At 36.2% G+C, this 26,557-nt stretch overlaps 1 protein-coding gene across 1 annotated transcript in view; it reads left to right on the forward strand.

The window, feature by feature from the left end:
• The window catches only part of LOC140158687 (wings apart-like protein homolog), a 78,564-nt gene extending 57,259 nt beyond the window's left edge, over positions 1-21,305 (forward strand). Inside the window, exons 4-15 of the mRNA XM_072181870.1 lie at positions 7-195; positions 7,484-7,732; positions 8,087-8,326; positions 9,080-9,191; positions 9,733-9,916; positions 11,204-11,358; positions 11,673-11,788; positions 14,049-14,204; positions 14,719-14,905; positions 16,067-16,155; positions 17,255-17,350; positions 20,352-21,305. Coding sequence (XP_072037971.1) covers positions 7-195; positions 7,484-7,732; positions 8,087-8,326; positions 9,080-9,191; positions 9,733-9,916; positions 11,204-11,358; positions 11,673-11,788; positions 14,049-14,204; positions 14,719-14,905; positions 16,067-16,155; positions 17,255-17,350; positions 20,352-20,417 — 1,839 coding nt within the window. The 3' untranslated portion in view covers positions 20,418-21,305. The remainder of the gene's footprint in view (positions 1-6; positions 196-7,483; positions 7,733-8,086; positions 8,327-9,079; positions 9,192-9,732; positions 9,917-11,203; positions 11,359-11,672; positions 11,789-14,048; positions 14,205-14,718; positions 14,906-16,066; positions 16,156-17,254; positions 17,351-20,351) is intronic.
• The last annotated feature ends 5,252 nt before the right edge of the window (positions 21,306-26,557 follow it).

Here is a 26,557-nt window from a genome sequence, read left to right on the forward strand (position 1 = left end):
GCATAGGAATTGGCTGTTGTTGATGCTGGCAAACCAAATTCAAACACACATCAGCAGCCCAACACCAACAAGAATCGAAGACCTGGAGATCCACAAAAGGTGCCCTCCACTGGCATAACACGCTCGGTGAAGTACCCAACCAAACTTAACCACTCGTATGTGACAACGCTCAAGTGTGACAAGCAAGAAAAGCCGGTAAGCAGCTATTATACTAGACAACTGCAATGAATCGTACATGAATATCAGATACGTGAAGTGGCTTGTCAAGGTGTGTGCTTGTAAAACGTGTGAAACAGGGATACATTTGCATTCCATCCCGATAAATTAGGGATACGCCTGCAAATGGAGATATCCCCGATTTTTTTAGTATGCTAATGGGGCTATATAACCCCCTAGAGGGCGCTAAAGACATTAGTTAGAAATATGGGGGTGAGGTCCCTATTGCATACAGAATCAGACGATATACTTATCTGATTCCATACTATCTAACTGGGGATGCACACACATGATTTTTCACAGCGAAGTGGGGACATATCCACACATGCATAGCAACATAGTAGAGTCACTGTTGGATATTCCCAGTTGGATGGCTACACACACGTGGCTACACACAGTGTCCCCGATTCACACGTTTTACAAGTAGTGGTGTGTGTGTTTGCACACATGCGCATACATTGGGTAATCCCCATCAAATGAGAACACCTGCAATCACTCATGCAAGTCTAACTGCAGACAGTCAATCCATCCTCTTTTTACAAAACCATAAAATGCCTCTGAGCCATGCATTATAGTTCCATAGTGTTGTATTGAATTTGGATAAAAATTTATGCAAAAAATAGTATTGATATTAGCATATGGTGGAAACCATCCATGGTGTGCTGATATACCACAGACGGAAGTATACCGTTTGCTCATGGTCTGCTTGTGTGTAAAACCAGTGATTTGCATAGAAAATATATATAATTGGTATGTGTTTCCAAGCAGCAGCAAACGAGGACATACACATCTCTGTGTATCAGTAGATGAACACACAAATTATTATATTAGAGCATTGGGAAAAGGTTAAAGAGCATTGGACCTTAACCATTGTCTGAAAAAAGAATGGAATTAAGTATTATTGATCTCTTCCTAACTGCAGAGAGTTGAGTCAGTGAGTCCTTCAATTTGAAAATAATACTTGTACAGAAATAAAGGTTACTCCAAATGAACGTTGAACTTATAATACTAAATCAAAAGCAGCATAAAAATACATTATTATATAAATAAACAACGACCGCTGTTGGCGGTATAGGGTCAGTCCACATTCAGATAGTAAGACTATGCACGGTAAGGTGAATAAATAAAACCTTTCTATATTTGGATAATGAAAATTGTGTATCACTGTCCATGTTTACCGCTGGTTACATGCAGGGGTGTGGGTGTTTGCCTTACATTATTTCCGAGGACTCCAACATAAAAATGCACCGACACACTAAGGACCTTGTGCATAACGAGGACCTAAATACGTGTCCTCGCTACGGAAACCTAATTAAAAGGCGAGGTCTTATACCCTACTACCCCCTCTGTAGCTTAGTAGCTTACATCCTTACAGCGTTAACCGGTTTTAACACTTGTTCGGTTTTACCAACGTTATGAGCACTTCACATGACAATACACTGACACACCAAGGACATTTGGACTTGTAAAAATTTCATAATTTTTCAGATCCTCGGAAATATTAGTTAGGCAAGTAGGTGTGGGGTGTGTGTATGTGGATAGGGGTGGGTGAGTTACCGGGTGTCCCCAAAAAAGGTTACATGTAGGTTTAATATTGAAAATAATCTAAGTTAATGTTAACAAATATAACTGTCCTTTTCATGACATAATCTATGTACCCTCTACTAGTACCCCTGTGAATGTCAAGTTCACAACCTACTTACTTAGTCCACATTCCAGGCATTCCTGACCAAGATCTTTACGTGACATAATGCAACATGAGGTTTATTATACCACCGTCACAGCCACCGTGCATTTGGCGGGGCACTTGAGTAGGCCCAGCCACAGCATGGCAGATGCAGTGTTTTATTTTGATAAATAAAGAATAAAACTTGTTCAGTTTTATTTCAAGAGTTCGGTCAGAAATATAAAAACAACAGCAGCGATTTAAAGTCAACAAAATCCAAGCAAGGCCAAAATGCAAAAGATTGTTATTCATTTCACTATGTTGATGATAAGCGCTACAGCGTGCAGAACTGCTTTCACCAAAAACGTGCTCTTCTCTAATGACCATATTCCTTTATTTGTCACCACCAAGAGTCAAGAAGTTTTAAAAGTGATTTATTTTCAGTGTGCAATATTTAATTTTTCAATATGTTTCTTTTAATATGTTTCTTTTGTGCAATAAGTTCAACAATGAAAAATTAAGAGAAACATAAAAAGTAATAAAGAAAAAAATCTGAAAACAAAGTTGTGCTTATGATCAACTTTCGTTGTGCGATATTTTGATGGGTAGGTACTCTTGAGTCATGACACCCTTGTCATCTTGCGCTCATAAGTTAAGTTGCTTTTAAGATACGGAATTGAAACTTAGCAGACAGTTACAAGAAGGATCAATAAATAATATCTGAAAAAATGTCATTATTTTGTTGTACCATCACAAAATGCGGTTCATTTTCTACATGTAACCTTTTTATGGGACACCTTGTACATCTCATTGTTTAAAAATAGCTCTAAAATTTGAAGTTTATGAACATGTTATGGAAATCAAATGCCTTCGTAATAAACTCTGTTTATCACTTTTATCAGTGTCCATGAGCCTGCTTGTGTGCATGCTTATGCCTTGTAAATTACCAATTCTAGAATCGGCGCAATATTGAACTTATACAATAAAGTCAAGGTATTTATCAAAAAATACTGACTGCTTTTATTTAGGGAATCTGTTGAGAAAAAATCGTTCAAATCCCTGAATAAGTTGACATTTTGCAGGGCATACTTGAGCATTCATGATGATTTCAGGACTGGCATTGAATAGCAGTTGGTTGTGTATTACATGTTTACATGTACTCATGTCTCTCTGTGTGTCTTTGTGTGATAAATACTAGCAATATGTCAAAATTGATAGCCCTGATCTTTGAGATTCAAACATTGACCCCTAACTCGCTCACTCACTCATGTATAGATTTCATTTATGAATGAATGAACCGATGTGTGCGGATATCCACAAGCTTATTTGTCACTCTACTCTGTAAACTCTTGTTCTATTTATAAACAAGGATATTTTTGCTCAGATTTTAATTTCAGTTCAAGCAACAAACAAGTTTAGGTCCTACATGTCCAGTGACACACAGGTATATTTAGCTCACGGACTTATGGCTTCATTTTAGTGGCAATATTGTACATCATAAATTAGGGTGTCATTGTGCTCAGAATTTTTGGCATTGGAGAGTTTTCAAAGTAAAATGTCACATATGTTATTTTTTCCTTTCCCAATGAACAGATAATGATGCTTGGTGATCAGGCCTGTAGACAGATACAGGATTGGGGGGGTGCAGAGAATTTAAAAGTGGATCTTTTGTGAATTTTTCCTTATAGAAAGCTATTTTTTCAAAGTTTTTACAAGTCTACAAAAATGGACCCGTTTTTCGGATTGGCTATAGGTTTGTTGGTGATGGCCAAGTATGTCTTACTTTAAAAATGTTACTACCACAAAACCAAATTCACAGTGATTAACATGGCAATTTGGTAAAGGAATCATTTTGAAATTATAGTCTGAATTTGATTATGAGAATAATGAAACAAATTAGGTTATTTCAGGGATTGTGTATTTTGTAGTAATAAATGTATATCTTGTGTTTTAAAATGTAGAATAAATTATAGGTACAGAAATGGAAATATTTGTAAAATTAAGAAAATGTTTTTATTTATAAATGAAGTAAATGAAAAGCAAGCCACTGCACTATTTGAAATTGAATGGCATAAATGCAAATTAATGTTTTTTGCCGGCTTCATATGGTGTGTTGGGAAAACGTTAGTTTGTTCACTGCCAGCAAGAATAGCACTCACACACACGTGTATGAAAATAGTGTGGGAGTATTATCAAATCACACTTGGTTTATGAAAATAAGATAAATAGTTGTATTTATTTGTTTTGTTTACCATTCATTTGTAATTGAATCCCTGTACTGAGATTTCTCTCTTCTCTGTACATTAGATTTTATCAATTTAGATTTGATCATTTCTGAATTCACTTGTTTGAACATGCTATATAATATGGAACTTCTACATTATTAAGGGGTACTACACCCTGGCCAATTTGTGCCAATTTTTGCATTTTCTCAAAAATTATAGCGCATTGGTGACAAGTAAGATATGTATATTATAGGGGCAAGGACTACAACTACTGCACTGGAAATTTTATTTCAACACAGACAACAGTTGTGGAGTTACAGTCAAAATGAGGAAAACCAATATTTGATCAATAAATCAATAACTACTTGCCTTGAGTTGTTGAATTTTCAGTGCAATAGTTGTAGTCCTTGCCCCTATAGTATACATATCTTACTTGTCACCAATGCACTATAGTTTTTGAGAAAAATGCAAAAATAAACACAAAATTGGCCAGGGGTGTAGTACCCCCTTAAGGTCACAAATTCTTCAGAAATATGAATATCATTTAAGTCATTTGAAAAATAAATAGTACCCATATTGAGAAATTTGGTTTCACTCAGATTTTAAATTTTGGAAATATGGTTTCACTCAGATTTTGAATTTTTTCCAAAACTCTGATAAAATTATAATAAAGTGCACAAATCTGGAGATTGCTTTGATACGATATGTCACTCACAAGATAAATGTACTATTACTAAACAAATTTGTGTACATGTCTTGGAAATATTGTCAACAAATAACAACAGTTTTAAAGAGTTGATCAAGCCATATCTCCTTGATTTTTGTGAAATCTGCATGCAAGTGCAAACATTGTGCATTTTAGATTTGTAATTGGTAACTTGTTTCATTTATGGAAATCAGAATTAATTTTTTTAAACACTGCACACACAATAAAAACACTATCATGTATGAATATAAATGATCTGAATCCCCAGCTGTGATCAAGAATGACTTTGCATGGATGTGAACGTTCCAGTGAACTATTGAAATTTATTGCACACAGCACTGCTGACCATAATTTATTTCAGAACATATTCTGTGTTAATTAGTTACTAATTATTATAGCCTACATGTATGTTGCTGCAGGGTATTTTTAATTAGGACATTTTTGCAAGATTTTTATTTTTATGCTTTTCAGTGAACTTGCGAAAACTAACACAAATATTTTTCACCCATAGAGTTTGACGTTTAGTTTTTGAGACTGAATAAAACAAACGGAATGAAAAGCGTGACACTAAACAAAGCGCAAAAATTGGCACTTTTACAGCATCCCACTAAGCAGTTTATGTTTGCAGCAAAATATTTTCACAGCAAAATAAGTGATACTCTTTCCTAGCAAAAAAATTCACAAAGTTCTTTGAAATTCCATGAAACCATTCAACTAAATTAATGAAGAAAAATCAGTGTTCAAACAAACTGTCATATTCTCCAATTTCATAAAATGAAAATTCTTTTAACTTGAGTTGAATTTCAGTTATCATGGTCTTCCAGTGAATTCTGTAGAAATTCTAAGCGTGCAAACATTTGATTTATCATCAGACATTGTGTTATTTAATTTGTTAGCTCATTAAAAATAGATGAGGACTGCTGTTTGAATAAGTTATACAATGGAATGGAGATAGTACAATCAATCAGGGAAATAAATAATTTGATTTCCAGTCATGTTATGAATCAAAAACAACCTTTAATTGGGACCTGGAGAGAAGACTAGGGTGTCCTCAAAATAACGGCATACAGATTCAGGTTGTGGTTTGACAGTGGTTACAAGAGTTTGAATTGGGCATTTCTGCAGAATTATTCATAAATTATTGATGCTTGGACATATTTTCGTAACATATAAGTTCAAATATTTGTTTGTGGTTTTTTGTAAATGGCACAAACAGGAAGTTGTGACTTTCTTTCTCTGTTTTCTTTTTGTTTTATTAAAGAAAAATATTTTTAAGAAGAGCAAGGAAATATGGACACCAATGTCAGAAATATTTCACATTAAAAGACAAAAGCAATGCGGCAATCTACATACGATACTTAGATCTGCACCAGTGTGCAACTTCCATAAATCTAGATCCATGTGCACTAAATGCATAGCACGCTTCAGGACTATCTACATGCTGCAAGTGTCTCGCTGTAACAGTACTACAAGTGATGCGACATTTGAAAACAGCTACTGCGTAAATGTGTGTCATGCAAGGTGTAATGAAAGCAGGCATTTAACTTAGTGTTGCATTACAAGGTGCAGTCAAAATTGGACTGGCAAAGATGCTTAATATACACTTTGACCATGCAGTGCAGTAGTGCAGTATTCCTGAGGAGATGTGGTGCACTGGTGCATGCCTTGCAAGTACCACATTCATGTGGATATATGCAGATATCCTCTCGTATCTAGATTGCCCCAATGACTATAATATTAACTTGTTTACTTTTTATGGAAAAATTAGATTTTTTTATTTTGAGATGTGGTGCATGTGTGATGCACAAATTGGTATGTCTTGCACATATTTTTGTAGTTTTGACCACGTCTTTGAATTGGTACATGTACGTATGTGATGCATTATGTGCTAAACTGTAAGGCACACTTACTGACACTGTAATTTGAGGTCAAAGTATACACACAGTTGACTTCCTTTCATTGGCCCTATACTTATGTGTTTAAACAGTGATTAGAAAGCATATATGTATGTGTGGCTAAATATGCACTCTAATATTGCTGTAATTCCTGTGTTTACACTTCCTTGGTTAATACAAAAATATGACAAATGATTTAGTTTTTGTAGCCATCCATACCAATGGATAATTGAGTGATTCAGCAGTTTTAGTTTCTTAGCACTGATTCAATGCCAGGATCCCTGAACTTGAGGTGTGATTTGTGGAAATATTCGAGACATTATCCCATGAGAGTAATCTTCTTGCTTCTTGATTCATTTAGTGTTGTCTATGAAACTGATTTTTCAAATATTTTCATCATTAGAAGTGAGAGGGAGGAATAAAATAGGTTTTGATTGCTTGAGTTTGCTTTGTATCAGGGCTGGAATTGGCCGCATGCCTTGGTGAGATTTGTTAGACAAGCCAGGTTTTAGTAGAAATGTCGCTGACAAATTGTGAACCACAGTGACAGGGCAGATGGACATGTTGTAAAAAAAGTCAAGCAGGAGTCCTGTTTTCTGTGCGACTGTGCATAATTTTTTTTTAAACAGGTACCAAAATTTGTTTGCTTGGGACTGCGCATGTAGTTCATGATCCATTCCGCTGACAGATTGGATTGCAATATGAGAAAAGCCAGCTGGTCATAATCTCTCCTGATTGGTTCTTAACATTTGTTTCTTTTATATATTTTACACAGTTATACACAGTGGTACGACATGTGAAGCAAGCCCACCATTGCCAGGAGTCTGGAGAAAGTCAACAGTTCATTGATGACATAGAGTACCTCTTGGATGGCTTGAAAGAGTCCACCAGTGTTTCCACCAGGTGCCTGAGCACCATCAGCCTTATGGAGAAGAGTGCAGCGCCTGCCTTCAGGATGCACCTACGTGCTCATGGCATGATCTCCAAGCTGTTTGGTGCCCTCAAAGATGCTGCTCAAGATCCGGTATGTAGGACAGGTGTTATCTATTTGTTTGTAAAACATGTTTTATTTGAAATTCCGTTTATGGTTTCAATAAATAAATCATTATCATGAACGACCTATGTTAAAAACAAGTTAGGAATAATAGTCCAAATAAGTTTCAGCATTCAGTTTATTATTATGGATGCCCCTTATAATGAATGGAAGGTTTCTTTATAATTTAGTGTCAATTATACACAGCAATTGGCAAATGAATGCAACACTGGCTGTGTTGAAATATTCATACTAGCTATAGCTTTTAATTATAAGTATTCCCAACAATTGGATCTTATTTCTTTATTTTCACCATGATTAATATCATCTATATTTTACTTTCAGAGTCTTGCATTATGTACAGCTGGCCTCATGTTCATGTTGAGCAGAGATCGTCTCAACATGGATTTGGACAGGGATAGCCTAAACCTCATGGTGCAGCTACTTAGCTCTGACCCTCAGAAGTCTGTTGATGAGGCGATACAGCAGGAATACGACCGTAACCATGAGAAACTTAAGAGTGTCATGGTAAACCTTCCCAAGACTTCACCTTTAGCCAAGGATCTTGACTTTGACAATATCTCGGTAGGTGTGATTTTATTTATTTATTATTTGTCTTATTTATTTTCAAAATACACGTAAATAGTTACTGCAGTTTGTAATTTTAGTAAAATCAAACTTATTATGCAGTTCTATATGAAAATTTCTCATCTAAGTGGTCTCGTCTCAAGTTGAGAGTAATGCTGTGTGTGTATTTTGCAGTGACAGTTTTTAATCAAATGCACAAGTCTTATCCTGCTGGGCATATGTATACATATGTGACATGCTCAAGGGAATTAGTCACATGTTGACCCTGGTTGAAAATAAGCTTTACATGTATGTTTTTAGAGCTTGCAGAAACCTCATATTGATACAACTTTTCTTTGCATAGTTGCGTCAATTTATCAATCGCTGAAAACAATATTAAAAAAAGAAAGAATTTTAACACTTTCTTTGCCAGTGTCTCAAAATCAATATTAGCAACATCCGACTCATTTCCCATGATTGTGTCACATATGTTTAATGGCGGTTTGTCTGCACGCTATGCCAGTGTAAATGCAACCGCGTAAATGCACTTTCGACGCTCAACTTGAGACGAGAAGCAGTATATCATCGATAGCAACAGCGATTTTGTTTTGGCAAAATATTTTGAAATCACTAATTTCACAAGAGTGCTTCCAGAGCCATCAGTATTATAGCATTAAAAATTCTGTATCTGGGAAGTGCTTCAAAAAAAATTCAGACTTCTATAAGGAACACAGAATCTGTATTCTAATGAAGTACTTGATTTCTTTTCAGAGTGCCTATCTTGCAATGGAATCTCTGCTTTCATTGACGTCTCGTCGTGCAGGGGAATGGTTTAAAGAGGAACTAAGAATGGTGGGTGGTTTGGACCACATTGCACAAGCTGGTAAGTAGACTTCATTCAGATTGCATGGCTTTGAAGGGTGTGCCTCTGTCTCCATACATACAGATGGCAGAGAGGATTCATGTGGTTGCAGAGTACTGCAAAGGTAACAAAGACAAAAGGAATACAGTTGATTTTTGTAATGGTTCATCATAGTTGTAGAATCACTTCGTCAATGCAGAAATGAGTACTGCATCTGGAGGTGACTTAACAAGAAGTAAATTGCCTTGTAGACACTTTTATAAGTTCATTATCATCACTAGCGACCAGAGAAGAATGGCACCCACTTGCCTGTGGTGAGAGTACATACATGTAGCATTAACACAGAAGTGGGGGCTGATTCTATCATAACAGTTTAGTAATCTGACCGAGTACACGTCAAAGCTTCGCTTGGGGCATATGACACTCATAAAGGGAACACAAAGCGTGGCGTATGTCGCTTATTAACAATACAGGAACGTTGATCAAAGCAAGAAAGTGCCGTATTCAAGACCTCACACTATAGTGTGTCTTGTCTAACCAAATCTTATTTGTCTGATTTCAGTGATAAGATTAAATGTGCAGCTTAGTACAGTTGAAGAGGAATCCATCAGTGCTAGGACACTGGAGCTGGTGCGGCAACTTAATGGCTGTCTTCGGGTGCTTGAAAACGTGACATTTATGAATGTTGAGAATCAGCAGCATCTGCTGGAGTTGGGTCAGTGCAGCTTAGTCAGAGCATTGTCAAAGTAAGTTTGTTATATATAGTCTCTCTCGTCTCAAGTTGAGAGGAACACCGTGTTGGATTTTACAGTGACAGATATGAGAGGCGCGATTTGTCCACATGTTGGTGATGGAACGCTTGAACATACTTATTCAAATCTGCCACTGGGAAATCCAACATGGCGTTACTCTCAACTTCAGATGACACACTATAGTCTGATGTTGTGCATGCATTTTGCTGTTACCACAAATCCAGGGGCAAAGCAGTAATAATTCTGCCACAGCATTTTGCAAATGCGGCAAAGATGTGCCACTGCAACAGTGTCACAAAGAACAAAGCCATTAACAAAGCTATCATGTTAGTGAAAAACTGAAAACACAGCATTTGTTGTAAAAACATTGAAGTGTGTACTAGCCTGTAGCTAATGATGGTCTAGGTATTGATTTTTGGTCCTTCTATCTCCTAACTTGATACTTTCATTTTTGGAAAAAAGGGTGCATGGTTGCATGATTGACTCGAAACCATCAAGATTCAATTTAGGGCAGATTTTAGGGACTGAAAAATACAGAAATTGTTTCCCATAAAATACGTAAGAATGTAAGGGCTGCTACAGACTTTTTAATGGATGTAGAATATTTGATGCAACATGTCTTCTTATTTAATCTATTCCCATTCTATTTCCAGTCATGTTTAACTTATAACGAATGACCCAAAATTGATAATATACTTCCACCAGACATTTGACGTAATGTATTTTATGTCATCAAATATTCAGTAGAAGTTAAACATTACTCAAAATAGAATGGGAATAGATTAATTTGATTACTTTGAATATTCTATGTGGAATACTAATACTAAAGAGTCTATATGCCCACTAAGAATGGGTTAGGGGTACATCCATCACCATGGATTGTTGAGTGAGCAATATATCACACTCATGATGTGGAAACATGACTCACAAACGTTGATTGTCAATGCCACTTTACTAAATGATCAGCTTACATTATCTTGTCATACTCTCCATCCATCAGCTCTGCCTGCCTGCCTGAGATCATTTGGCACCTCATTTTGTCATTTCAAAAGATGCTACCTGTTTTCAGTCCACTTTTCCTTCTTTTGCCGGAATTCTTCCTTTTTTTTAAAGTACAAATTTCCGCATCTACTTATATTCAGCCCGTTATGGGACTTTTTAGCCCAAAATTATGCAATATTTCGAGCTTTTTTTCACAAGTTCAGGATTTGAGAGAGGTACCAAGTGATATTTCTGCCTGTCAGTCAGCTTGATTGACTCTTCATTTTTCTTTGTTTTCAGTGTGCTCAAGGTGTGTGAACAACTAGTGGAACAAAACAGTGTTGGCTTGGAGCAAGGGTCAAGCCATGGGACAAGCAAGAAAGGACCAGGAGCCACAGTCAGACTCTGTATGCTGTCGCTATTAAGAGTATTACTAAACATAACACATGATAATGGTAAGTTTTACTGTTCAGTTGCAATCCTAGTGGTGCAATTTCTTTCCAAGAAAGTATTTTAGGTATAGAGAAAGAGCTGAAACAACATAATATATGTTGAAGATAAAACATGTTATGAATTGAAACTACATAAATAAATATATATAAAAATAAATATAGAAGATATCTAGAATTTTGCAGTTCTTGGCCTGTGTGGTTCTCGACGCAAAGCGCCGATCACAGTGCCCATACAAGCTATGAAGTAAGTTTATTTATTGTCTTTGTTTTCTTCATTTTCTTCATTATCATTGTTATTTTGTGTACTTTTGTTTTAGAATGGGGCAGTATGAAGGTTGGTGAACAGACTGGAGTTATAAGTACAACCTTAAGTTGTGTGCTACAGGGACCTCAACATTTACCTCGAGAACAGAGATTTGATCTACTTGTACTGGTAAGAAGTAGTGACATTAAAGGCCTATTCAGTGATTCCAATGAAGGTGTAAAAAAAATAAAAATTGTTTATAAATTGCCTAAGAGTGAAGGATAAGTCAATAAAACCAGAAAACATCACTTCCATTAGTAATGACAAACTTGAAGCCCTATTCAAAAATACATGTAGTTAATTTCTCTACTAAATTATAGAAATTAAAGGTTCATGTAAAATGTCTGGGGATTTGCCATTTGGTCTAATACCATTTGGTCTAATACCCATTTCGTCTATATCCATATAATCTAAACCCATTAGGTCTATATCCAGTAAGTCCAATAAACATTTGGTCCTATAAACATTTGGTCCTATAACCATTTGGTCCGATTACCATTTGGTCCGATAACCATTTGGTCTAATAATCAATAAGTCTAAAACCATTTAGTCTAACAACCATTTAGTCTAATACCCATTTGGTCTATAGCCAATAAGTCTAATACCCATTTGGTCTAATAGCCATTTGGTCTACAAACCATTTGGTCTAACAAGCCATTTAGTCTACTAGCCAATTGGTCTACTAACCGATTGGTCTAATAGCACGTGTGAGGCTGCATAGGTGCAATAACGCTATTACACATACTGTGAGTGTGAGGTCATAATCCAGGGTCACCGTGGTCTTAAAGGAGCATGTTTCATAAACAGTGTAAACAGGTCTATAGGCCTACATGTATTATCTACACATAACTGCATATGCAAATGACAAAAACATGAAACTTAATTTGTTTTAATGTTGGAATGGCAATACCGGCAAATGTTCTGTACCTGTGGCACCCCCAGTGATGCGTGATGAGCCTGCTATCACTTTCACTCGAGTAGGCAGTACATGCAGGCTACATGTATCAGTCTTCATTTTTTGGATATATCAATAAACAATAACAATTATTCTACTAAGAATGCATAAGATTTTATACATATAGTACCTTTGTTTACATGTGCTCATCTCATAACACATGCTCGCCTCATTACATGTATTTTCAGCCCGTAACCAGTAGTAGACGAAATGGCAATTTTTTTAGACGAATTGGCAAATAGACGAAATGGTATTAGACTAACTGGTTATTAGACCATAAGAGTATTGGACCTAACGGTTATTAGACCAAATGGTTATTAGACCAAATGGTTATTGAAAAAATATTAGACCAAATGGTTATTAGTCTATATGGTTAGTAGACATACTGGATATTAGACCAAACAATATTAGACTAAATGGACATTAGACTATATGATTATTAGACCAAATGGCAATTATTCTTTCTGGTAATAGACCAAATGAATATAGACGAAACGGGAATTAGACCAAATGGTATTAGACCAAATGGCAATAGACCAAATGTCTCATGTAGTCTGTGATACACAGTTTTCGGCTTAACCACTAAATAGGCTATGTTAGCGCATCTGTGACACTAACAAATGTGCCAAAATATGAATTTTTATGTTTTTTACGATACTCCGTATGAGCAAATCACTGAATGGGCCTCCCAGACAGCATGCGTACACTATCAGGCACACTGTTTGAATGACTTGTACCCACCATCCAATTTGGATATGTCATGTGTTTTACACTTCTTGACAACTTTTCATGCAAGTTTGAAATTGTATATACAATAAGGCTTGCCCCTACTGAAATTTATATAGGTACCATATTGGGAAAGATTGGGATTTTTCCTTTCAAGAAATGTATACTTTTGCTGTAATAGGGTCTAGGGTTGGTGTTTCAAGGATGTTTCAATGATATGTAATCCTTGACATTTATAGATGAAACTAAAAAGGAATCCCATTTCATGATACATGGCCATGTTCACTATTGCCAAGTTCACTAGATACCAATTATAATATACAAATATTGACTGCTATGAGGGGCATGGTTAAAATTATAGGCCCAAGGTGATCTCAAAACTATGCCCCAAGGCGTAGCCGAGGGGCATAGTCATGGTTTTGAGATCACCGCAGGCCTATAATTTTAACCATGTCCCGAATAAAAAGGAGTCAAAACTATGCCCGCTCTTTTAACCAATCAGATGGCGGGAATCTTTTGATGAGGTATATAATACCTCTTATAATTCTATTGCAAAAAGCCAATCGTGTACTGTTCTGGTCTACATGCCTACAGATAATCTAATTATATTTCCCATAGCATGGGCTATGTGAATTCTGCCTATTTTTATTACAGTTCTTTGAAAGAAGCTGATATTACATGTTGTATTACTCTTTATTTTATCTGCAGAGTTTGGGTGTGCTAATTAACTTAGTAGAACATAGTCCTGGCAATGCAAAAACACTAGTGCAAACCAAGACCATGTGTTCCTACGACTCCCAAGCATCAGATGATGATAGTATAAATGTGGATGCAGAGGTTGTTGGTCTAGAGGCTCTTACTCAGGTTTGTATAGTTATTATAGTCAATCCTGAAAATCCAATCCCAACAGAGTCTAAACTAAGGCTGGTACCTTTAAACGTAAATACCACAATGTCATTATAATATTATGATTATAGAATCAACAGAAACCGTTTCTAAGAATCCAATTTTCAATATTTTGTCATGTTAAATGATACCATCTGATGATTTCTGTTATCACCACATACCAAGTGTGGCAGTAAGCGTCTTAATCAATCTGCTGGCATATATATTTTAAGTGTTTTCCAATTTAAGGGGAAAACACCTGATTTGTAAAAACAGATTGACAACAAATGTTAGATATTCATGACTCAATTAACAAGGGAAAACCTCAACTTTCATCATATTTTCTTTACATCTTTTGTATCATCGTTATTCATGTGCATATTTAATTCCGCTGCATGGATTCAGCAATTTCCCAATATATAAAATGATGGAAGTTAAATCACATCAAAATAATTTGGTTGTAATCTTGTATTTTTGCTGCTGATATCAACAGCTTTTCCTGCAGCGTTACCGTGCTGCTATCAAAGCAGAGATGGCTGGGTCAGAAGACGAGGAAGAAATTGATGAAGACTTTGAAGCACATGCTGGTCTGGAATGGGTGGAAGGAGTAACGGTAGAAACAGAAGGATCAGGAGCATCTGGGCTCACCGAAGAGGAAATTAAGAAGTCTGTCAGGAAAGGTGGGTACTCAACAACCACATACTGAAGAATTTAAATCTTAGAATATGCGCCTGTAGTAGCCATTGGCAATTGAGAGTACAGGTGGAAAGTTGTAACATGGCTTTTACTTGACCTGGCTGTATGCTGAACAGTTGTAAATATGGGTATGCAATTTATGGTAACAACACAGAGGAGAAAGAAACAGAGTGTGTGCGACCAGTCAAAAGTCTCAGCATCACCCGATAATGAGGGCCGATTGTTCCATGAAATGCGACAGGCGAGACTGCTACGCAATTACCACATATTATCACAGTTTATCACGTAATCGTGAAAGCACGCAACGCTCTATTGCGTATACGCAAAGGCACGCAGTGCTGGCGTGATTGTTAGACACGGCACGATCGAACAATCGGCCCTCGTGAATATGCAAGAACTTACATCATACAATACACGGGGACTTTGACTGGTTGCATGCGCTCTGTTTCTTTCTCCTCTGTGGGTAACAAAACCTCAAGACTCACTCAGCAAAAATATTTACACAAATATATGGGCAAGTTGCTAAATGCTCTCCATACCAACTGGTCATATCTTGCTAATAGGCAAGGTAATCAAATTAAAAAGTTAGCTGATATGAGCTCTGTACTCTCACTACAGCCCTTTGTAACCATGACATATGTGGCATTGGGTGCCTCCACAAAATGCTACCCCCATTATATGTATTCATCCCGCTCCGACATGCTCATCTTAATTACCATTTACAAAGAACCAGGTCAGTATCACATTAGGGTTGAGCAAAGCTACAGAGATGTCAACATTTTATGAGTTGTTGCAACTAGCCAATCAGGACCCACTCTCATATTTACACAGTAAACACACTACATTGGTAACAAATTGTAAAGGTACTCTGATAAAGGGTGTAGTTGAGAGTCCAGTTACCTTGCTGGTGTTCTCTGTGTGTTACAACATTAAATCAATGTCACTTATGATTTCTTATGTATTGCTTATATAGCTCTTCATACTGCTGGTAAACATGGAGGATAGTATTATATAGTAATGCAGGGTTATTTAAATGGTTTTTTAATAGTTCTTCACTGCTGGTAAACATCAAAGATAGTATGTAGCCTCTTATACATCACTATCAATGTCACTCATGTTGTCTTATTTCATTTGTTTGCTTACAGCTCTTCATACTGCTGGTAAACATATGGAAGATAGTATTGTAGCCTCTTATACAGCATTGCTGATTGGTTGCCTTCTCAGGAACAATCATGTAAGTAAGCCAGATTGTAGTAAATTGTTGCAAACCTTAGACGAAAGTGTAGCTCTGCAATGTTAACAAGGCACAACTCACAATGTGCCATGCATACATACTACGCTTTAAAGGCGTCTTGTTAACATTGAAGGTGTACAGCAAAATACTATATGACCATCAAGCCATGGTTTATCCTACAGACAATTTTAGTGCCAAATCCAAATTACAGTGATACACTTGATAATATTGTGTATACAGAACAAGGTTGGAATATGGAATGAGAGGAGCAGGGAGTCAATGTGTATCCCAACCGTTTGCAATTGATCGCAGGTTGTAACAACATGTGGAGGGATTTCGTCTTTCAGAATTGGTAGTAGTTGGCTAAATTTAATGAGAGATAAACACACCGAAGATATAACTCAAGGCAGAGTTAGAAAGACTAATTTGTGTATGACGTCCTGTCAACTAGACTGAAAATGCCTAGTCGGGATCCAATCACGCCGCGCCTTTGCCCTGATGTCAGACACAAACTAGTCGTATTTGATGTTGTCTTTGATTACACTCATATGTTATGTTTTCACGTTGCATGATCCTGAAATTATAAACAATGGATCATGTGACATGAAACAAAACCTGAGCTATCTTTGGAGTGTTTAATTTCAGGTGACAGAATAATGCAATAAACTAACTCTTATTCATGCCTTCCCTTCATTCCATGCATTTAATTGCTGGTCTGCTGATGGATATTTATATATTCATCATATTTGTCTGCAACTTGCAGCAATTTATTTGTCTATGTCATATTTCATATTGCTACATATGCATGTTTCTTCTCCATCAACAGTGATTTATAGATATCATAATTTGTCTAAATATAATTATATGACCTGATGGAACCGAGACTGTGTGAGCAAAATACAAATAAATTACGGGTTATTGCAAGTTAGGCTAAACATATTGAAGGTTACTGAAAACATTTTATTGCCTTATTTGAGTAATCAGCAGAGTTATCTGTCATCTATGAACTGTATGCATCATATCTATTCTGATCACTATATATTATACCTGAGAGTTTAGGTAGTATTTCAATTCATATATGTGTATTATTTTATTACAGATGAATGTGACTAATGTGCGTAGTTATTTACCAGATGGGGATTTCACTTGCATGGTGGGCATGTTGGAAAAGTTCTTGTCATTTATTGAACTCACTGTAAGTACAGATATTCATCATAATACTAATTATGGCGTGTCCGTCCGTCCGTCCGTCAGTCCGTCCGTACCTGTGTCCATGGCGCCATCGCGTCGCTGCTGAGCGCTTTCGCTGATCCGCTGCGCTATTGCTTCGCATGAGCGCTTATGCGTTGAGTCCATAGCGATATCGGCGTGCTTGCGGATCGCTTTTGCAGAGTAGCAACGGCAACAATAGGCCTAACAGCATCTCATCGGACCAATAGGCCTATTTTAAACACATATTTCAATACGGAACGCATGCATAGTAGAACATGACTATTTCCGGGGTCATCCAGAATGGTTAACATTAAAATAATCAGTTATGGTAAGGCATTATAACCCGTTATATAGGCGTTATTATGCGTTTACTAATTTGGGTATTTTCGGGATCCTCCTTGGATCCTCCTATAGGCGCTAGGCCTATATCATAGTAGTCCGATGGTAGTTAAAAAGGTCAGGGAAGGTATTATTGGTAACGGGTGTTGGGCAATTAGAGATAGGCCTATTACAAGAACTGCCCGACCCGAGAACCGCGAAATCTAGTTGAGTATATTTCGGCAGTAATTACGTTCATAATCCGCCCTTTACACGGGCTTTCACAATAAAATAAAAAAGTGGGCCTACCATAGTTGCTAAAAAAAAAAAAAAATAAATGTAGACATTTATATAGCGCTTTATGCCGTAAACAGCCTCTAAGCGCTTTACATTTATTCCGCCGTCATTAGAATATGTCGGAACCACGTTTGCAGCCTACAAGTGGCGCAGGGTCCATCAGTACAACGACTGTGACTACCCTAACAGCTTCCCATTGCACCTGGGTGGGGTGAGGCAAGCGAGGCAAAGCGCCTTGCCCAAAGGCGCAACTGCGGTGGTGGGACGGGAATCGAACCCACGCACGTCGAGCAAGCTCTCAGATTATGAGTCCAAGGCCGTAACCACTGAACCACCGTGCCCTCAGTGCTATATCTTCATTCTGACATGAATGGTCAGTCTGTTATCAATAGAGATTGCTTTCTTATATTGATCATAATGCAAGGGTGTTATTTGATTGTCCAAATTCATAGTATAAGATCGCAAACTATTCGATAAATACTTCTAATAAATGTCATACAGAAAATTCAACTACGACTTCAAATCAATTTATTGATATGTTTGTTTCAATTTGAGCGATCTGAACCAGACAGCCGTAACATAAAATCAGCTCTCACATCTATTTAGGCCTGTCCAATTCACACTAAGTGTAAAAGACACTTCAACACCAAAGCAAACATGAAGTTAACACATAAACACAAAGAATAATCATATGACGGTATTAAGATCCTAAACATCGGACATGTTGAGTTCCAAAATTGTTTAAAAAGTAATAAAATACAACAGTAAAACATCTACCCCCCCTTACAAAAAAATTCATCACAGATTCCAAAATTTCAAAGATTTCCTTTGACGCTGCTTAACCCTTTTAATCAGTTGTCAGCCTACGCGTCACTGCAGCTGGCCGGCAGCGCGTCGGCGCCTCGTGCGTAATGCGCACTACGCCAATGGGCGCGTAAACGGCGCAGAGCCACGCGTCTGCGAGCCAGAGACCAGTGGACATGATAATACGGAAAGAAGGAAAAATAAAGGACAAAAAGGTGCATGGACTGGTCACAGGATTATGGTATAACGGGTAAACATAGTGAACACGTCCGCAGACATAGACACGCTATGAGAGGACGTAATAAATACGGGAAAAAGATGTGTGTTGTATAAACAACATGAAGCGGTATGAGTAGGCCTAATAGGCAAACGGGTTAAAGTAACTAAATGAAACGGGAACGAAACAAAGAAGGAAAGAAACTAATCAGGAAATGTAAGAAAAAAAGAAGCTAAAATAATGAGAACAGAATGAAATAAATAAATAAATAAACAAACAAACAAACAAACAAACAAACAAACAAACAAATAAATAATATGGAAACGGAAAATCACAAGCTAAGCAGAAGAAACTAAAAAAGAAAATGTAAGAAGAGACAGATTTAGATAAATAAAAATGTACCTTTTCAATGATTCTACCTGTTCAGTAATTCTTCCTGTTATAGTGAACGCTCCCATTTACTCATCTAGCGGGGAGCCGGGGACCCGTGCGAAGCGCGGGTATCCCGCTAGTATTGTATATTTTTACTTGGGGTTAGCGGGAATGGCATGTGAACAGATATTTCGAATGGTGATCAAGGTACTATATTTGATTTTCATAATAGGAAACCAACAATTATAAGCCTCTGTTTGGGAAAATGAAGACTATCACATAATTTGCACACAGAGCAGCTTCAAAAATATTAAAAACAAGTTTGATGAATACATCACAAAATTGTGCTGATTTCTTCACAGATTATGCATTCCCCTTTTGATTTCCCTGGCTTAATAACATTTAATTTTACTTCAGTTTCATGTATTGAGGTGTTCAGAAGTCACTTGTTCAATTTAACAACAAAGCTAATTATATAGATTCAGTCAAATATTGCTATTAGGATTATAAAATTCAAAATTCATTGAAACAATGTATGGGCAGACATGTCAGTGGTTTTGGGTAGAGAGGACTCTTTAACTTTCTAATGACATGAACCTGGGATAAACATACAATTTAACTTTAAACTAAATGATTGATCAAGGGTGTGATCCGATCAACATCCTCATTGCCCATTTTTCTTCATCAAAACTGAGATTTTGGTATCAGAAGAAAGCTCGTATTTTCTCATTACTCCAGTAAAAAAAATTTAACACCCTAAATATGTTTTGTTTTATGATGTGAACAAAATGGGGAAAATTGTGGTAGCCACAATTGGAAGTACATGCTTATGGGGCTGTAGAAAACAGAATATGAACAAATTGGACCAGGCCCCTCTGAGATGAACTGTATCCTTAATCATGTGAAATGCAAAGCTGAAACAAGTGTTTTAAGGTTTGTAACAATTTTTGTTTCCACACTATGATTCTCATTTCAGAATGCAGCCGGAAATAGCGGAAGTAAATCAATTTCCAAAATCATAGAAGTGCTGGAGACATTATAACCTCAGTGGGTCAAGACATTTTAGTCAACCCTACCAACTATATCATAATTATGTACAGTCAGTATGTAGAGGAAAAAAGTATCATGCACCAAACTTTTTATCGATTTGGGAATTCAATTATGTGGATTTTCACTGTGTGGAATTTCATTATCAACATAATTGTGGAATCACTTACAAGTGTGTATGAGGATGCTATTGGAATCTAAATGCAGCAACTATTTTTATGTACAGACATTTGTGAATATTTGTAAACTTAATTGTATAAATCACATGTGTTTTTACTTTGGTCATGAATTGTTATCATCCAAAGTAAATGAGTTGATCAATATGTACATTTTTTTTCATTTTTTTTTTTTTCTGTTAATAACTATTATTGATTATTAGATATATTGCATATTTTTCAATGTTTCATATGATTATTCACTTGATATTAATTGAAATAAAAGTGTGAAATGATATTGGCCTAAAAATAGAACAAGCCAAAGCACCCTTATCGGTTGGGTACAGATATGAGTAAAGAGACTCTTTTTAACTTCGCATCACTGGCAGGAAACAAAGTATGGGGTGGGACCCTGAACAGTGGCACATCATAAAATGAGTATGTTTTATGATAATATTATATTGTACTTGTTTGTCTGAATATAATGAGAGTGAAGTGGGTCATGTTTTTTGACATTGTACCACTGTGGTGCTTCACAACCAATCATTGCAGCCTGGATGTTTTAGTGTGTCTCGAGCATCTAAAGTTGGACCTCTTCCCTTCATTTGTCTCATCATTTGGTATTTGTGCCAGGAGCATCTTTTTGGATGGACAAACAGTGTTACAGGCATGTTCTGCATGTTCAAGTTCCTGTGTATGAGATGCTCAAGGCCCAGATGGATGCAAACCACAGAATTAAAACCAGAGAACCAGGACTCGACCGCCATCTTGATACAGGCATGGAGCAAAAATTGGGGGTATTCGGTTTCCCTCGGAATGCGCTCGAGGCATTCGTTGTCATACAAGCGCGACATGGATGATAGGCGCATTTGAGAGACGCACTTGATGCGACCTGCACACGAGTACCAAGACGCTTCAGATGAGACGCAGAATTGTTTTCGTTCGTCTCCGCGCACCGTCGGCAAGGACCCGAATACCCCCCAATTTTCTCCCCATAACTGATGGCGCGATTGTACGTGGCGGTATACGGAGTCCTCTAATTCTGTGATGCAAACACAAAATACAATTGAATGGTTTCAATTTTATTTAAAATTCAACCTTGTTAGAAAAGAAACCATTTCCAGCAGTTTTATGCCATCAATTTTTTTTATCTCCCTTCATTCAAAGCTATGGATAACGGAAATCATGTCAAACAGTGTTGATTGAAAAATGAATTTATGGATGTTTAATTTATTATCAAGATAAATCTACTGATTTACTCCAATTGCTATGAAAATTGCTGATTATAAATTGTTTTGATAAAAATGGTTAACTAATGATGCTAATGTATGAAGTAAAAATCATTTATCATTATCATGTTTTCATGTACAACTGTGTAGGCAATTGTGTATGGAATTTTAGTTTTCACAATTTTCTGTGAGTGTGTATATGTGCATCAAGTGACTTGTTGACTAGGCCCTTCACGCTTGATTCCAAGTTTCCTGTTGCTCTGCATTTGAATTCATTGTTGTGACTTTTCACAAATTAAATTAAAAAGTTTGTTTTTACATTAAAAAAACGCCTGAATTGGTGATTTTTTTAAAAATTGGGACGCAATCTAAATTCACTTCATGTTCTGATTATTCCCGCCTCCATTCTTTATCAGGTAAATTGGCATGTAGAAGAGACTGTGTTTAATTCCATGTGTTCACTGATATCAGTTTTGCTATGATATATTCACAAAGATCTTAGCTCCTGATATAATTGATGTATAATTTCTTTACAGTAGAAGCTTCATTACCTTATTCTAATTTGAGTGAAAGTACTGTTTTTCAACCTATAGTGGGAATTCCAATTGAATGAACGCAGCTTTCAATAGCGTGACGATTTTTTGCGTACACTTCCTGATGTATGCTAGCGTGTGGGACTGTGTGTGAGTAACGTGAAGTGAATCCAACCATGCCAACGCACTCGTGATTGGTAAGCACTATATCTAAGGTCGTTTGTTCATGTTGTAGTTGTACGATCGCGGTTGGATCAAGTCCAGCTGTTGAAAACTGTTCATTCAATTGGAATTCCTACTAAAATTAATGCTGGTGTGTAAGTCAGCATTTTCAGGGGGGGAGCTTAAAATTATTAAATGGGAATTTGCACACCTGCATAAACAGTTAAAATACTTATTTTGTGTGTGCTTGGTTTTATTACATTCATATTTAAAAGGTTTTCCAGAAGTAATCCACAGTTTTGTTTGCCTTCTTTATAAAGATAACAACGTTATTTAGTGCAGGAAATTCACGTTATTTTAGATGTCATATTATATATGACTTGTATGTTGACCTTTATAATGTTACTTAAGTTGGTATGAGAAGTTTGTTTACAAGAATGGTGTTGTGTGAGAATTACAATTGTCAGCTATAGAAGGAAGCACATCCAAGCAAGTTATGGCCAAAAAAAACATGATCCCCTTGTCCATTCAAGGGCTTGTACCTCACATTGTATTTGAAAGGTGACAAGTTGTGGAGATGTTCTCAAATTAAAATTATTATCTGTTCCAAATCCAGTGACACCTCATGCATATTTTCCTGGGTAGGATTAGGCCTATGTTCACTGGAGGGGCATGGAAACTAGCACTACAGCCCTGTTATAATGATTTTCAAAGTAAAATGCTCATACTTATTTTAATGCAGCCAAAGGTCCAGGGAAATTAATGAGGTATCACTGTTGGAATAGATAATACATTGAAGTCTCATCTCTTTTATGCGGCTGTGGGACCAAGTATGACATTTGCTAAATTTGACAACAAAATGTTTCTCAATATGGGTAATAACACTGAAGTGATGTATGCAATGTAGATATGTCCTTCTAAATGCTTCAGAACATGCAATTAAGGTGTTAACATATCAAAAATCATGTTTCCTATGAAGATCACTGAGCCTATGAAGATCACCTATGAGGCCCAGATATGGGAGGTTGGATTGTATGTCATTTTACTCAATTGTAAGCACCTGCAAGTCAAATTGGAAGTGTAAAGAAAGAGGAATAGGTGCCAATTATTGCAATGTAAAGGTAGTTTGAGCATGAAAGAGTTGTAATTATTGAGTGTAGTTGCAATGATTCAATTTTAAGCAAGTGTATGGCATTTAGTGAAAGTAGGGGCACTAAGTGGTACAGAGTCTTCAAATTTCATGTTTTTGAACTTACTCAAAAGATTTTGATTGCATATTCCCCTTTCAAATTTTAAAAGAGCTAGTATTTCACTGCCCCTTGCTCAAGGAAAAGTTGATCGGCACACCATAAGCTGTTGTAATAGTGTCTTTACATAGGTCACTAACTGCTGATGGAGTAAATATGTTTTCAGGATGTCAGCCCTCTGTTTTCTTGTTGCCAGTTGAAGAAAGTTTGTACCTGTAAAATTATGATGTATTTGGACAGTTTTTATGACAGAAATTTGCAGTATTATCGGTGTAATATAAAGGATGTACAAAGAATTTTAAGAAGATCAGAATGATGTTGGAATTGAAAACTTCTAAAATTATGTAAAAGAGATGCAAGTTGAGGTTGGTCATCAAAATGATGATTGAAATTTAAAACCTGTTTCCTCCATAGCAGTATCATTACATAGATATGAATTATGGTGTAGTATTTATTGTCTGGGTAAACATTTGGACTTTGAGACCACTTTGTTCAAAATGACAGGACAAAATTGTCCACAACTTATGTGATTTTGGGAATGGCTGAATTATAATAAAATTGGGCAAATTTGGCACTGCAAGTGTGATTAACTACAAATTGGTGCAACCATATATTTTGAAATGAAATTTAAATGCATTTAAATATTCTGGCTTGAAAATGTCCTTGTCCCCAAAATGTACAAAAAGAGCAACTAATTTGCAAAAAGTAGAAATATATTTTGCTTTTTTATGTTGTCCATTGTATTGTTAAATTTATTTGTTTATAGGCCAAGTAAAAAAGGTTTGTCTCAGGAGTAGATGGAAAAAAGGCAAAGCCTTGTGCGCATTATTTCCCTTTTTTTTAATAAAAAAAAGCTATGCTATATTATGCTAACCCCCTCACCACCAACCCCTAACTCCCACCCCAAATTATTATCTTATTGTATTTGTTGAGCTTCTTTTTTTGCAGCTTTGCAGACACATTTTCTTATATAATTTTTTTACTGTAAAAAGAAAAAAACTAATGCGCTAAAATGTGAATTTTAAAAGCTACATGCGCAGTCTGCTGAGACAAACCTTTTTTTTTGCCTTATCAAGATTGTGATGTGTAAATAGGATTTGTACTATAAGTGCACAATGGTTTCCTCAATTAATTTGTGATTCATTTTTGCATCAGTGATGTGCATAGCACATGTTAAGTATATTATTATAAGTCTGGTTTGGGGAGAACTGCAGAGTTTGTTAATCAATTAACATGATGTTGGAGATTATGGGAAATCATTACGGTATGAAGTGAGGTAAAGTTCATTTCGAATGTCAAACTTTATTCAGGGGGTGTGAAAGTTTTAGAAAGTGGTTCCACCATTCAAGTAAAGGAGCAGTGAATTTGTGTTCATTTTGTCTTCCGATTTTCACTGTTATTCTTTTCAAATAGGCCATCATATGAAAGGACGAATTGTATATTCTGTGAACTTGGAATTGTAGTTCTCTAATTCAAAGAGTTTCTTCCTATACTTTGTTTTATTTAGTGTTAATTATTTGGTAGTGATGTCAAGGCTTTTTATATAGTTTCATTGCAACCACTGATGAACCTCCTTGTACCTGTGTGTAATGAATACAGAATTAGGTTAACACACACAATTGGAATATGAACCTACATCACTATCAAACTATGAAACAAAGTATACTGGTGTATGTTTGCAACATCCACACATCGGTAAATCCTGTGTTATGGCCAATAGATCCGAATCACTCTACAAAGTCATCTTTTGTATGATGACATTCATCAGTGATTACCAGTTTTGTTAGTTGTATTTTGTTGCCACATTCTGAATGTAATAAGATTGCGAGTTGAATTCAGAAGGAAAAAGGTATTTTGTGATTCACAACTCGACTGCTCGGTGCTGGAAGTGGGTAAGTGCAAATTACATGTTACTCATTTGGGCAATAAATGGACGGTTAATTCTGCCCTCCATAATAAATGTAAGTGACTTCAGGGTCTTGATATGGTCACTTGCATATAACTTGCATATATTAAGTGACTATGCATATGCCCAAAAGTTACTTGCATTTATTATGGAGGGCAGAATTAAGTGTCTATTTGTTGCTGAAGTGAGTAAAATGTAATTTGCACTTATCCACTTCTGTCATTGACGAAGATCCTTGTAATCATGCCAGATATTTCATACAAGAATACTACACAGAATCTAGCATCACCTGGTCATCTAAAGCTTATTGAAAGTGACCTTAAAAAATGCTATGCTAATATTACAACACAAGAGCACCTAATTAAAACCTTACACAAATCAGATGAATGGAACTTGGATTAGAGCAAAAGTGCTTTTATGCTTATTAAATGTATATCAGGAAACGGAAACTGAACAGACTAATTCTCTAAAAAAAAATAGGTCTGCTATGTTCAAATAGCGATGTTGATCTTGAGTTGCCTGCCATGTGGTTACTGATTTGAAAAGATTCCCTTAAAAAGAATGTGATATGCAAACATTTGTATAGATATCAACTGTATTGTGTTCTCCACCTGTAAACTTAAAAAAGGTTGTGGACAAAATTACTAATTTATTTTTTCAACATGTGTAGTTCTACTTGTGAGTTTGTTTTTTTTTTTTTAAGATGAAGTGTTTGAGTTGTGAGTTTTCCTAGTTCTGTAAATTGTTACACTTATTATGTTCTTTTTTGGGAACAAAGATGTAACAGATTTTTTTTCTTGTACATGGAAATTCAATGGTAAATAAATGAGCACTTATAAATGAAATGGTTTTCTTCTTGATTTTTGTGTATTTTGTTGTAATCTTATAAATCAAAAGATGGTG

The sequence above is a fragment of the Amphiura filiformis genome, chromosome 8 (assembly GCF_039555335.1).
Source record: "Amphiura filiformis chromosome 8, Afil_fr2py, whole genome shotgun sequence".
Taxonomy (NCBI): Eukaryota; Metazoa; Echinodermata; class Ophiuroidea; order Amphilepidida; family Amphiuridae; genus Amphiura; species Amphiura filiformis.